Source organism: Octodon degus, unplaced genomic scaffold (assembly GCF_000260255.1).
Source record: "Octodon degus isolate 3935 unplaced genomic scaffold, OctDeg1.0 scaffold00033, whole genome shotgun sequence".
Taxonomy (NCBI): domain Eukaryota; kingdom Metazoa; phylum Chordata; class Mammalia; order Rodentia; family Octodontidae; genus Octodon; species Octodon degus.
Window position 1 is genome coordinate 9478945 of NW_004524609.1, and position 11728 is coordinate 9490672.

At 42.1% G+C, this 11728-nt stretch overlaps 1 protein-coding gene across 2 annotated transcripts in view; it reads left to right on the forward strand.

The window, feature by feature from the left end:
• Kcnj2 (potassium voltage-gated channel subfamily J member 2) overlaps nt 1-7998 on the forward strand; it is a 9724-nt gene extending 1726 nt beyond the window's left edge. For both annotated transcript variants that reach the window (XM_004630057.2, XM_023713982.1), the window contains exon 2: nt 3773-7998. In XM_004630057.2, coding sequence (XP_004630114.1) covers nt 3996-5279 — 1284 coding nt within the window. In that variant the 5' untranslated portion in view covers nt 3773-3995 and the 3' untranslated portion in view covers nt 5280-7998. The remainder of the gene's footprint in view (nt 1-3772) is intronic.
• Nucleotides 7999-11728: the final 3730 nt, after the last annotated feature.

Genomic DNA, 11728 nt, shown 5'->3' on the forward strand with positions numbered 1-11728 from the left:
AGTTTTTGTTTTTTTTTCTTTTTGTTTGTTTGTTTGTTTGTTTGTTTTTAAAGAACACACTCTCTCTACATCCTTCAGTCTCTCCAGTGGCAGGATCTTTGGTTCACTGTAGAGACCTGGTATGATATTTGAGTCATCTGAAAGATTGCCCACATCTGTACCTGAACTGGGCCATGATTTGGAGAATTTTTTTTTTTTTTTTTTTGGAAGTGTATGTTGTGTTTTTTTGAGCACGTGCAAATGTTAAGCAATGCTGCGTGCATTGCTAGGCTTGAAGGTTAGAGACAGCGCTCACATGGATGGCAGGGTGCCTCCCCTCCCCTGTCAACTCTCCCCTCCCCCCTTCTGTTTACTGAGCTTCCGAGAGGTTGCTTTGCTAGCAGTTGTGCTCACGTAGCAACTTGAGCCCAGAGCTCACTCAGGCTGATGTATATGGCGTCAGCTGGGGAATAGCTGCTCTAAAGACTCATTAGCAGACCTCTCTCTCTCTCAGCCCCATACAGTTCCTTTTGCTATTTCCTATTTTTAGTGAGAAACTTTCTTATTCACTGTGTCCTGAGACCATCCCGTAAGACACAGTTTATTCTGATTATTCTTCATCATTACCTTTTCCAGTTTTTCACAGGCCCCCTTAGAATGATTCCCTATGGAGGCAAATCAATTTAGAGGCCCCTGTTTGCACCTTGTGATCTTTTTGTCCTTGGGTTTCTCCATGGCTCGCTTTCCTTTCACATCTACCTAGGGTTGGAGCATTGGACTATTTTTTCCATTGCTTAGGCTTAATTTTGGATCTGTCTATAAATAGTCTTAACATGAACAGCACCACATGTAGCCTTTCAACTTCCCAGAAATACATTCTCCATCAGTCGTTATGACCTGGGTAAAATGATGCTTTCTGTATCCCTGAGTATACATCCCGGGCCTTAAACGTGTGAGCCAAAAGGGAAATTCATACATCATTCGTCAAATCAAATATCACTTCTTTGGCGTAACAGCGATCAAAAAGTCAAGTCACTTCATGTTCTCATCTATTCTTAATCCAGTGTTTCTCCAAATATTATTTGGAAAAAAGTGGCATGGGAGCCCTTTTTTTTTAGGAGTCCTTTTTCCAGATGTTCCTGAATTGCTTGTTTCTAGTGAGCAAAGAGTAGGAGAAGAAATTTTCTGCTTGGCTAAATCCACAGGGGCATGTTGCAGGTTGATAGTAAAGACAGTCTTGCTGATGGATTAAGGCAGTTGCTTCCCAGACTTCGGCAGGTTCTTGACTTTTGCTGTATCACCAAGTCCACAAGTCTTAATACGTATGATATATGAGCACACATATACGTGTATACCTCTGTTTGGGGGCATATCTGTTTGAAGTGACAAAAATTTCCATTTTTCCAAAAGGGGGGGGGAACCTCTTTTTCCTTTTCCAGGAAAAATGGTAAAATTTCTAAATGATGCTCCACATGTGGAACCAATTCTTTCATTAGCATTGGAAATAAGACAATAGTAGGGGCTCAATACAGGCTATTTTCAAGATTCTAAATGTGGAGAGCTATTCATAGGAGACTGATATTGTGTGATTTGTGGAATTCAAACAAATGTCTTGGTGTCAAGATTTTTGGGAAGCCATAATTCAGCCTTTAGATTTCATTTGGTTGTTACAGTTTAATCTAGAAATGCTACAGAAGTAAGTCCCAAGAAATTTGAGACTGCACTCACGGCCCCTAATGGTAACTGATGAAAGGATTGTTTGGACTTGTAAAAAAGGAAATTTCTTGGGATCAGCCTTCTGAAAAAACTTACCAAGGTCCATCACAATTCTAAGACACAAGCATTGTTTTTAAAAGCTTCCACTCCTTTGGCAAAATACACCTGCATTTGGTGCTTTGTTGTATCTGTCTCTGTGTAAGAGAGCTTCGCTGTTCCACATGAGCCAGCAACGCTGAAATCATTGTTACAAGAAAGAAAAAAAAAAAATTCTTTCCATGTCCGGAGTCTAGAACCCTGAAGAATAAGATTCTTCTTTTCTTCTGTCCAAGTGCAAACTTCATAGCACAGCAGACAAAACATTGAGCAGGTGGAAGGGTGGGAAAGCACAGTAACTTCTTTTTATAAAGTAATTCAAAGGCACTTTCAAATCGGGCATCATTTAGGTGTCAAAAGCTGCCAAAATGTAACACACATTGCAATTTTCACAGATGACTAATCTCAGGAAAAATGTGTTGGGGCACATTCTTGCATAATAACTTGGATATAGAAGGAGAAGTCAAGAGGCTCCAACAAGGCATTTGCAAAGACAATACACCTTCCCTCTTCTTAAAGGGATGCAAGAAGCCCCAGACAAAAGATTTGATTTACTTGCTTGTGACTAGCCTGGCTGAGCGTGGTGGTGTTAACTCCTTAAACTTCAAGCGATTCTGGGGAAAAGAAAAAGTGGTGTTTTCATACTCAGCTTCAACAGATTTCTGATCCTCCCTGTATTGCTCATTTCTCCCTTCATTGCGAGAGATAACTGGATTTCTGGAGAAGTGGAGTGCCATCTTATCTTTTGAGTTCTAGGGTCCATTTCATATATGTTTGGGAAGGGACACACCATAGATTTTCTCTCACGCATTTGTTAAATAAGGAAAAAAAAAAATGTTTACTTGGGGCCTAGATGGAAAGTTAAAGCAAACAGATAGGCTTTTTTATTTATTTATTTATTTATTTTTACCTAGAGTTAGAATGAGGCAACAAGAGAAGTCTGAAAACTCCTGTTTGCTCATGTCGTGTGAAGGTGGGTGCCTTTTCCATAGGAACCCATGACAAACAATCGGACTTGCAGTGAAAGTAAGCTGACTGGCATTTGTGTGCTACTCTGATTACAAAGTTGTCTCCGCTTGAAGGGACACAACCACGGATCTCCAAAGAAGGAGTGACTGCCTTATCTAAATCCGCTAAAGACCTGGTCCTTGGGCACAAAGCTGCTTACATCCTAGTCTGTCATTACACATGGCAAGGCCATCTCTGGAGAATTTCAGGACTCTCATTGCTAGGCAACAGAATGACTCTCTATCCCCCTGAGCAAATCTGTGTCTTCAAGTCAGAATCGCTTGCACTAACAGAGATGTTATCGGGCATTTCTGCACAGTGGCTGCCTCCAGTGTGCAGTGGGATGGAGCAAGTCCCAACAGCCTCCAGAAGTCTGGACCTTCCAGCATCCCTTTCGCAGCATCTGAAGGCCTCTGTGCTCAGTATCATCACTGAACAACAACAAAAAAGTCTGTCTTTCCTGTTGTCAACCTTGTCATCATCAAGGGCTCCAGTGGCTTCCTAGGACACACGTGCGGCCCATTGCAAGGCTGCACTCATATGAAATGTGGTCTAGACATGGCCTGGTCCTAAGAGAGCTGTGATGGTTCCTAATATTTGAAAGTCAGTCTTCTGTTTCGTAACTTGAAAACCTAGCAAGGCGAGGAAACTGAAGAGGAGAGGAGAGCTGTGAGACAGTTGTGGAAAATAGAATATTCTAGATCAGTGGCAAAGGAAAATAAAGGAAGAGGGACCTTGACCTGTGGTTGAGTGACTAGCACAGTTCACTCATCTATGTGTGACAGCTATGTGATTTGAAATACAGTCTTCAAAAATCTTCCTGAGGGACCAAGAAATTAAAACCCCTACAACTTATTGCAAAACATATTTAGAGCTGATTCTGTGCTTTTGTTAGGATAGGATTGGTTACCTACACAGTGGGACTGTACTAACAAAGACTGTTTTTGTAACCCCCAAATCTCTTTTCTTTCAGGACATGTACACTTGATGTCAGCTGAGTTACCAAGGTAGCTCTGCATGTGAGTAAACCAACCTTCGTAGACTCGCAAGGTCCCCGGCTGGAGACACCCATCTGTCCTCATTTTTTTTTGTGTGTGTGTGTCCCCGCTGAACATTCAAAACTGTTTCTCCAAAGGGTTTTGCAGAAACTCAGACTGTTTTCCAAAGCAGAAGCACTGGCGTCCCCAGCAGAAGCGATGGGCAGTGTGCGAACCAACCGCTATAGCATTGTTTCCTCCGAAGAAGACGGCATGAAGTTGGCTACCATGGCGGTGGCCAATGGCTTTGGGAATGGAAAGAGTAAAGTCCACACTCGGCAACAGTGCAGGAGCCGGTTTGTGAAGAAAGATGGCCACTGTAACGTGCAGTTCATCAACGTCGGGGAGAAGGGACAGCGCTACCTTGCTGACATCTTCACTACGTGTGTGGACATTCGCTGGCGGTGGATGCTGGTGATCTTCTGCCTGGCTTTTGTTCTCTCGTGGCTGTTTTTTGGCTGTGTGTTCTGGTTGATAGCTCTGCTCCACGGAGATCTGGATGCGTCTAAGGAGAGCAAAGCTTGTGTGTCTGAAGTCAACAGCTTCACAGCCGCCTTCCTCTTCTCCATTGAGACCCAGACAACCATCGGCTACGGGTTCCGCTGCGTCACCGACGAGTGCCCGATTGCCGTTTTCATGGTCGTGTTCCAGTCCATCGTGGGCTGCATCATCGATGCTTTTATCATTGGCGCGGTCATGGCAAAGATGGCCAAGCCGAAGAAGAGAAACGAGACTCTCGTCTTCAGCCACAATGCTGTGATCGCCATGAGAGACGGCAAGCTGTGCTTGATGTGGCGGGTGGGCAATCTGCGCAAAAGCCACTTGGTGGAAGCTCACGTCCGAGCACAGCTCCTCAAATCCAGAATTACTTCTGAAGGGGAGTACATCCCTCTGGATCAAATAGACATTAACGTTGGCTTTGACAGTGGAATTGACCGTATATTTCTGGTGTCCCCAATCACTATCGTCCACGAAATAGATGAAGACAGTCCTTTATATGATTTGAGTAAGCAGGACATTGATAACGCAGACTTTGAAATTGTTGTGATACTAGAAGGCATGGTCGAAGCCACCGCCATGACGACACAGTGCCGCAGCTCCTATTTGGCCAATGAGATCCTTTGGGGACACCGCTACGAGCCAGTGCTCTTTGAGGAGAAACACTACTACAAAGTGGACTACTCAAGGTTCCACAAAACTTATGAAGTACCCAATACCCCCCTTTGTAGTGCCAGAGACCTAGCAGAAAAGAAATATATCCTCTCCAACGCTAATTCATTTTGTTATGAAAATGAAGTGGCCCTCACAAGCAAAGAGGAAGACGACAGTGAAAATGGAGTTCCAGAGAGTACCAGCACAGACACTCCCCCCGACATTGACCTTCACAACCAGGCAAGTGTTCCTCTCGAGCCCAGGCCCTTGCGGCGAGAATCGGAGATATGACTGACCAATTCGTTCTCTGGAAAATTTCCATAAGTACACAGTGTGTTGGTCAGAGGCCCGAAACAGTTACACAGACCACGGTACTGGTCAGGAGGTGGGGCGAGGCAGGTGGCCACAAGAGACTGAGGCTAGCACGAGTGGTTTTGAGAAAGACTGTGAGCCCGATGATTTAAGTCAAGTACTCAACAGGCCTCCATGTGACTCAATGGCACATATGTGTTATACAATAAGTTATGGGTTTTTAATGTATTGTTTTGTGTTTTTACAAAACTTGAATTTGCAGGCAAGCTTTGGTTGGGTATTTGACTTATCCAGAATGCTTCTGTTTAGGGAACAAGAATGTTTTTAATGGCATAACAAAGGCAAGACTTTGCCTTAATTTTTGAAAAGCTGCTAACTACATGAACACAAATGGTATTTTTGTTGTAGTGTAGTTTTTCTTTTATGTAATTTAAAAGTCAGTGTTGAACTTTGTCGGAGGCTCATGATGCACTGCAAAGTGGCAAGTATTTGGCTATTAGCTGCCAAAGTGAGAGCCTGATTTTTTGAGGCCAGTAATTAGTTTGCTAGAATTGATCTCTCTCTCATATTCTCTCTCTCTCTCTCTCTCTCTCTCTCTCTCTCTCTCTCTCTCTCTCTCTGTCTGTCTCTCTCTGTCCTCTCTCTCTTTTTCTCTTCGGTTACATAAGGGCATTATGTAACACTAGCCAAATGGTAGCCTCTGGGTTTTTTTTTTTTTTTCCTTTCTCTTCAGGATATTAATGGGTTATCTCAAATTTTCAGTTAGACTACCTAAATGGATACCAAAGATAATGCACATTTTTGCACAACGGAGCTTACACTAGAAAGAGAAGAAAGCCCCACGGCTTGCCTTGAAATCAAGAGACAGTAACTTTGAACCTCAGCAAGACCTTGCAATGCCTGTGCATTTGGCACCTTATTCAGAAAACTTTACAACAAAGACAGAATCTAGTAAGTGTAGTGCTTTTCAAATTTTGTCTTTTTGCAAGTACCCTTCTTATTGGAAGAAGAAGAATAAAGAGAAAGGACAATCCACATAGGAACAGCAGCTTTTGGTTTCCCTCCTGTGGGTCATGCTCCCCTGATTAACACGAACAGTCGGCAATGAGACCACGCTCTTAGCCTTGCCTGGACCCCCCCTTATTTTTTTTTTTTTTCACATTCCAACACTTTTCCATAAGATAAGGTCTCAGTTGGGCTTTGCCTGTCCACTCGCTTCTTCCCACAGGGGCCATCCAGCATTAAATGGCAGTAGAGTGAAAGAAACATTTGTACCTGAATTCATAGCCTTGGCTGTCAGGACATTTCTAGCTTGGCATCACCTTAGAAAAGATACCATGCCTGGCCTCTTAGTCAGTTTCTCTGCTCAGCCTGTCTGGAGGGAGACCTGCAGGGCGGAAGCTGGCCACAGGGGCTGCAGCAGGGAGGTGTAGACAATCCTCTAAGATGTAACTCTTGAGCTCAAGTATCCACAAACTTCAGGAAAATTGCTTCTCCTTATTTTTATTGCAGAGGGCAGAAATGAAAATGTTTCAGTATTTTAGGATCAAAGAGAGTCAGTGAAAGCGTAATAGCCCGGAAGGATTATTTCCTTCTGCGTGTACATATGCACGATGATCACTGTGAGCCGAAATATTACTTTGTGACACTCTAGAGCAGGTTTCTAAGGACACACTGTTTTTGAGAAGTCTCTCTTGCTTGGCTGCTTGCCTTGCTAGAAACACTCCTCTCCCCCAGCTCAATAAGGAAAGTCTTTTGGTTTAAATTTCCCTATTTGTGAATTCTGGGGCTCCTGACTTTTCTTTTTAATTGGAGTCTCAAAATCAACTCTCTTGTGGTATTATATCCTGGTATGCCATTAAAAAACAGCTTGTTCTAGAATCCTGTACTTTGTAAATTGATGTGTGTGATGGTCTCTGGTGTTTGACAGCCATATATGAATGCAGTACCTGCAGAAATATGACAGATTCTGCTGTTTCCGGCCTTCCACTTTGATGGGTTTGAAAGCCATGGGTTATTTCCATTGAAACCAAGAAAGAGAGGTTAAGCAAGTGGATGTTATTTAAAAATCCAAAGTTAAAGGCAGGTTGGGGAAGTTGTTTAAGGACTCGGAGGAAATAGGGAGGAGATAATTTATAGAACCGACAATAATTTGGCCTTTGACTGTCAGAGGCTACTGAGGGCTTTAGCTGCTGCTATGATGATGTTTTGCAAAGGAAAATAATCAAACCAAAGAGTATTCAGTGACATATAAATTAAAGGAAGACGCAGAGGAGAGTGAGGGTGATCACAGGGGGAGGCCCTCCTCCCAAACACACAGCGTTACCACTTCAAAAGACTTGAGACAGTCAAGGGGAGTGTGTCCAGGGGTGAGAAATAGGAAGGGAAACTCTTTCAACTGATTTCTGAAAAGGAGACAATAAAATCTAAAATCTCTGGTGCACAGGTTTGTTTTTCTTTTTTCAAAGAGAATTTTGCAGAAGCTACGTTTTTAAAGTGTACATTTTATAAAGTTTATCAGATATTTTCATATTTAAAGCCAAATGTAAATAGAAGTGTGTGAAGCAAAAAGAAAAAAAAAAAAAAAGGAAAAAGAAAAAAAAAAAAAAAAAAAAAACGCCATAGAAAGTATAATTTCCATGCAGCGATTTCTGAAAGCTAGTACCTATATGCTACCGGTGAGCATGGTTTCAGCAAATATTTACCAGCCTTCTAAGGTTCGTATTGCTATGTTCTTCTGTTATTTATTTCAGCATGGACTGTTCGTTTGAAAGCTTTTCATAGTTACTAGCATTTTAATCGTTACAAGCTTTAAATGGCTATTTTGTTGTTGTCAAGAGCCAAGACACAGGTAATGCACGACATTTATTGCTGCATCTTACCTTCAAAATAGTTGTCCTTATCGACTGGGTCTCCTTAGCTAGTGCAAACCTGTCACTAGACTGCAGATGGAAGGGACTCACCTAGAATATCTGGGATGCATTCCCAGATGTGTGCTGCTTCTCTTTTGTAAGCAAATCCCTAATGAATTTCCTTAGGATGGATTCCCTTTTAAAGAATGTTTGCCCATATCTGGATGGGTATTATATTTGGGGGGGCGGGTTGTGGTAGATTCCTGGTTATTCTATTTTTAAATAAGACGTAGACAAAGTGAATTCTATTTTGATTATTGAGAAAGGAATAGTTTTCTATCCCTCTAAGAGTATACTTGAATCAGACATTTTAAGGATGTCACCGTCACACTGTAGTCATTTCCGGATTCCTACAGGACGTTTGTTTTCCTTGGTTGTTGTTCCGTTCATGCATTACTTCTTTCGTTTATTTCTTTTCTTCCCTGCATACTCTCATCTCAAATCTGGTTGTGTATTTGAAGAACTGTGTGCCCTCAGTCGTATTCCTCCTGCGTATAATAAAATTGAGTTCATTTTCTAATAAGCCATTTGGTACAGGCAAAAAAGAAAGAAAAAAGAAAAACGTAGCTTGTCCTGAATAGAGTGAGCTCTTTTTCACTCTGTGTCTAATAATGTCAAGGGGGAAATTAAAAAGTGTTGCATTGTCGTGTTCCTACCCCCAGCCTTCAGCGAACTAGAATTTCCATTCTAGTGTTGAGAGGTTTCAGCTCTGGGGTCTGGTGAGTTGAACAATTTTGGCCTTTGACAATCATGTTAGTTATTATTTTCCCATTTGCCATCTTTTTTGTACCTACAGTCTTCCTATTGTACTGCACAAACCATGGATTGTACATATTTTTATATATTATGTTTTATTTTATTATTTCTAAATAAAAAAATTAAAAATTGAAAATGAATTTGTGCAAGAATCGTCTGTGCCCCTACATAACTACTCTGGAAACACTGAAACACAAAACGAGTGGTCCCAAGCAATAGTACAAAACCCCTGAGAGTTTGACTCAATAGGAGCATGGAAATGGTCTGAATGCACTGGTGCAGTGGAGTGACAGGTTAGTTTAACCCAAGTTAGAGGAAGTCAAGTTCACATTTTGTTTTGGACAGAAGGATCTAGATAGAAAGGGGATAGAAAGACCAAAATTAACCAAACAAAGCTGACATAAATAGTATTGGGGGAGATTTCAATTTACTATGCAATAATTACAATTACCTTTTTTTTTTTTTTTAAAAAAAAAAAAAGCATTTAGTACATTTTAGGGATTACAGGGTCTGACTACACGTATCGGACTTATAGTGATTCTGTTTTCAGCTTCCCAAGTGCTGAGATTACAGGCACGCACCACCACGCCTAGTCTCAACACAGTTACTCTTTATTGAGCCTTGACAGTGTACAGGTTCGGCCTTGAGTATTATTTTATTTTTCCTAAAAGCTCGTCAGAGTATTGTTGTTCTCTTCTTGATGACCAAAATTTGGAAAGTAAGTAACATAAAGCCAGGCTATAAACAGCTTTGTGGACCAGATGGTTTTAGTCTGAAGTAAGCAGCTTGCCCCTGGAGCCCCAGAACGGTCGCACACAATGTGAAAACACAAGATATCACAACTCCAGGCGGCGGGTCTGATTTGATTTTCAGTTTATCATCTGTCAACTGCTGCTACAGATGAAAAAACTGAGACTGACTTTTAAAGTTAATCAGTCACTGAGATAGAATTTCAATTGTGTGTGTACGTGTGTGTGTGTGTGTGTGTGTGTGTGTGTGTGTGTTTTTCAGTTTCCAAACTCAGTTTATGCTGCAGAGTTACATACTGTCTCAGGATCCAGAGTTATGAAGGATATTCTGTCTCAGAGCAATTGTCGCCGCCTCCAGCAAATTTGGGAAATAGCGTTCTTGAAAGTGGGACGCAGCAGAGGAAATTTGCTTTCTGAATTATGGCTTTTTCCTTAATAACTTTTCTTTTCAAAATACCCACAGGCGCCTTTCCAACACGGTTCTAGGTTCTTTAACAATATCACATAATTTGATCTTTTTTATTTTGTTAGTATGCATTTGCAGTAGACAGAAGTTTACATTCATCTTAGTGAGCAGGTACACGTACTTACCATGTCTTGAGTATTGTAATTATCTGAACCCTTTCCTTCGTCTCTCTTCACCTTTAAGTGGCATTTCCTCATTTTCACTCTTATTCTTGATCATTACTATTGTTGTTGTTGTTGTTGTTGTTGTTGTTATTATTATTATTAGTCCCTGTTTGTGACCTGTGTTCGCATTCACTGCAGGGATTGGTACAGGTAAGGGCCTGCTTTGCCTCTTTCTCTCTTCCTTCCCTTCACGCTGGGTGTCTCCTGTTTGAACAGCAACCCCGTGGTGCTGGTACTCTTCATAAGTGGCGACACTGAGCTGCAGCCCCTGTCCAGCGCTCTCAGCGAGGAGGTAGCGGAGAGAGCAGAAGTTGAACTCACGCACCCGGGGCCACCCCTGGCTGAGCTGGGCACCTGCTTCCTCTGCTGCCTCTACCTGCCCCCTTCAGAGGCAAGCGCGACACAGCGTCACCACCTCCTCGTGGAGGGCCTGTCTGCCTCTGCATTTCCTCTCCCGAGTGACGAAATTGTGCTCTTTTCCTTCCCTACACAGGAAGCAGGAGCCTCGTCTAGCATCCCAGCCTCCTTCGAAGCCACAGCCCCAGTCTCTGTTTAGTATTTGGAGAGCAAGAACCACTCGTATGAAGGGTAGAAACATTATTAAACCTAAACATTGGTTGTGGGATTAGGGAAAATTGGAGTTTCGGATTAATTTCAATGAACTAGAATTGCTTAGACCTGTCTCTAGGCAAAACCGCAAAGCTCTTTCACTAACCCAACTGCAGGCTTCTAACCACCTCTGGCTCCTCGGCTTTCCTCCCCCACAGCCAGTCAAAGGTGTAACCGGATCCTCCTGCCTATCAAGGCAAAGCCCCGTCGCCAGTCTACTGCCCTACGGGCCTTGCCTATGTTTTTATTTGTGTTTAATTAAATCTGTACACAAAAAGAAGTCCTGCCTGGAACTTGTTTTCCTGCCAGGGACGACTTCTTTTTGATGGACAGTGAGCCAGGCTTTCAAACTTCAGCCTCCATAAGCAGCCTTTTCTCAGATTACACTTGTATATATAGCAAAACACATATTCTTTTACAATTGTCCCTTGTAGGGCTAGCAAGTCTAGTCAGTCAATTGGCTTCATTTGCCTCAATATATGCTAAGGAAGGCTGGTTAGCTGCAGTTTAAGAAATCAATGAGCCAAGCCCAACATTAGTGCATTTGAAAACCTCAGATTCTTTTTATTTTCAAAATAGTTTAGAGCAAGGAGCCAAATGGTGACATGGTTACAGGGTTCTTATATTGACCTGACAATTTTTTTTTTTTTTTTTTTTTCTGGAATGGGGAATTGAGCTCAGACCTTTGCACTTGCCAGGAAAGCACCTTATTCCACTGAGCCATCTCCCCAGCCAAACTTTTAATAAACTTGACAAACTTTTAATAAACACA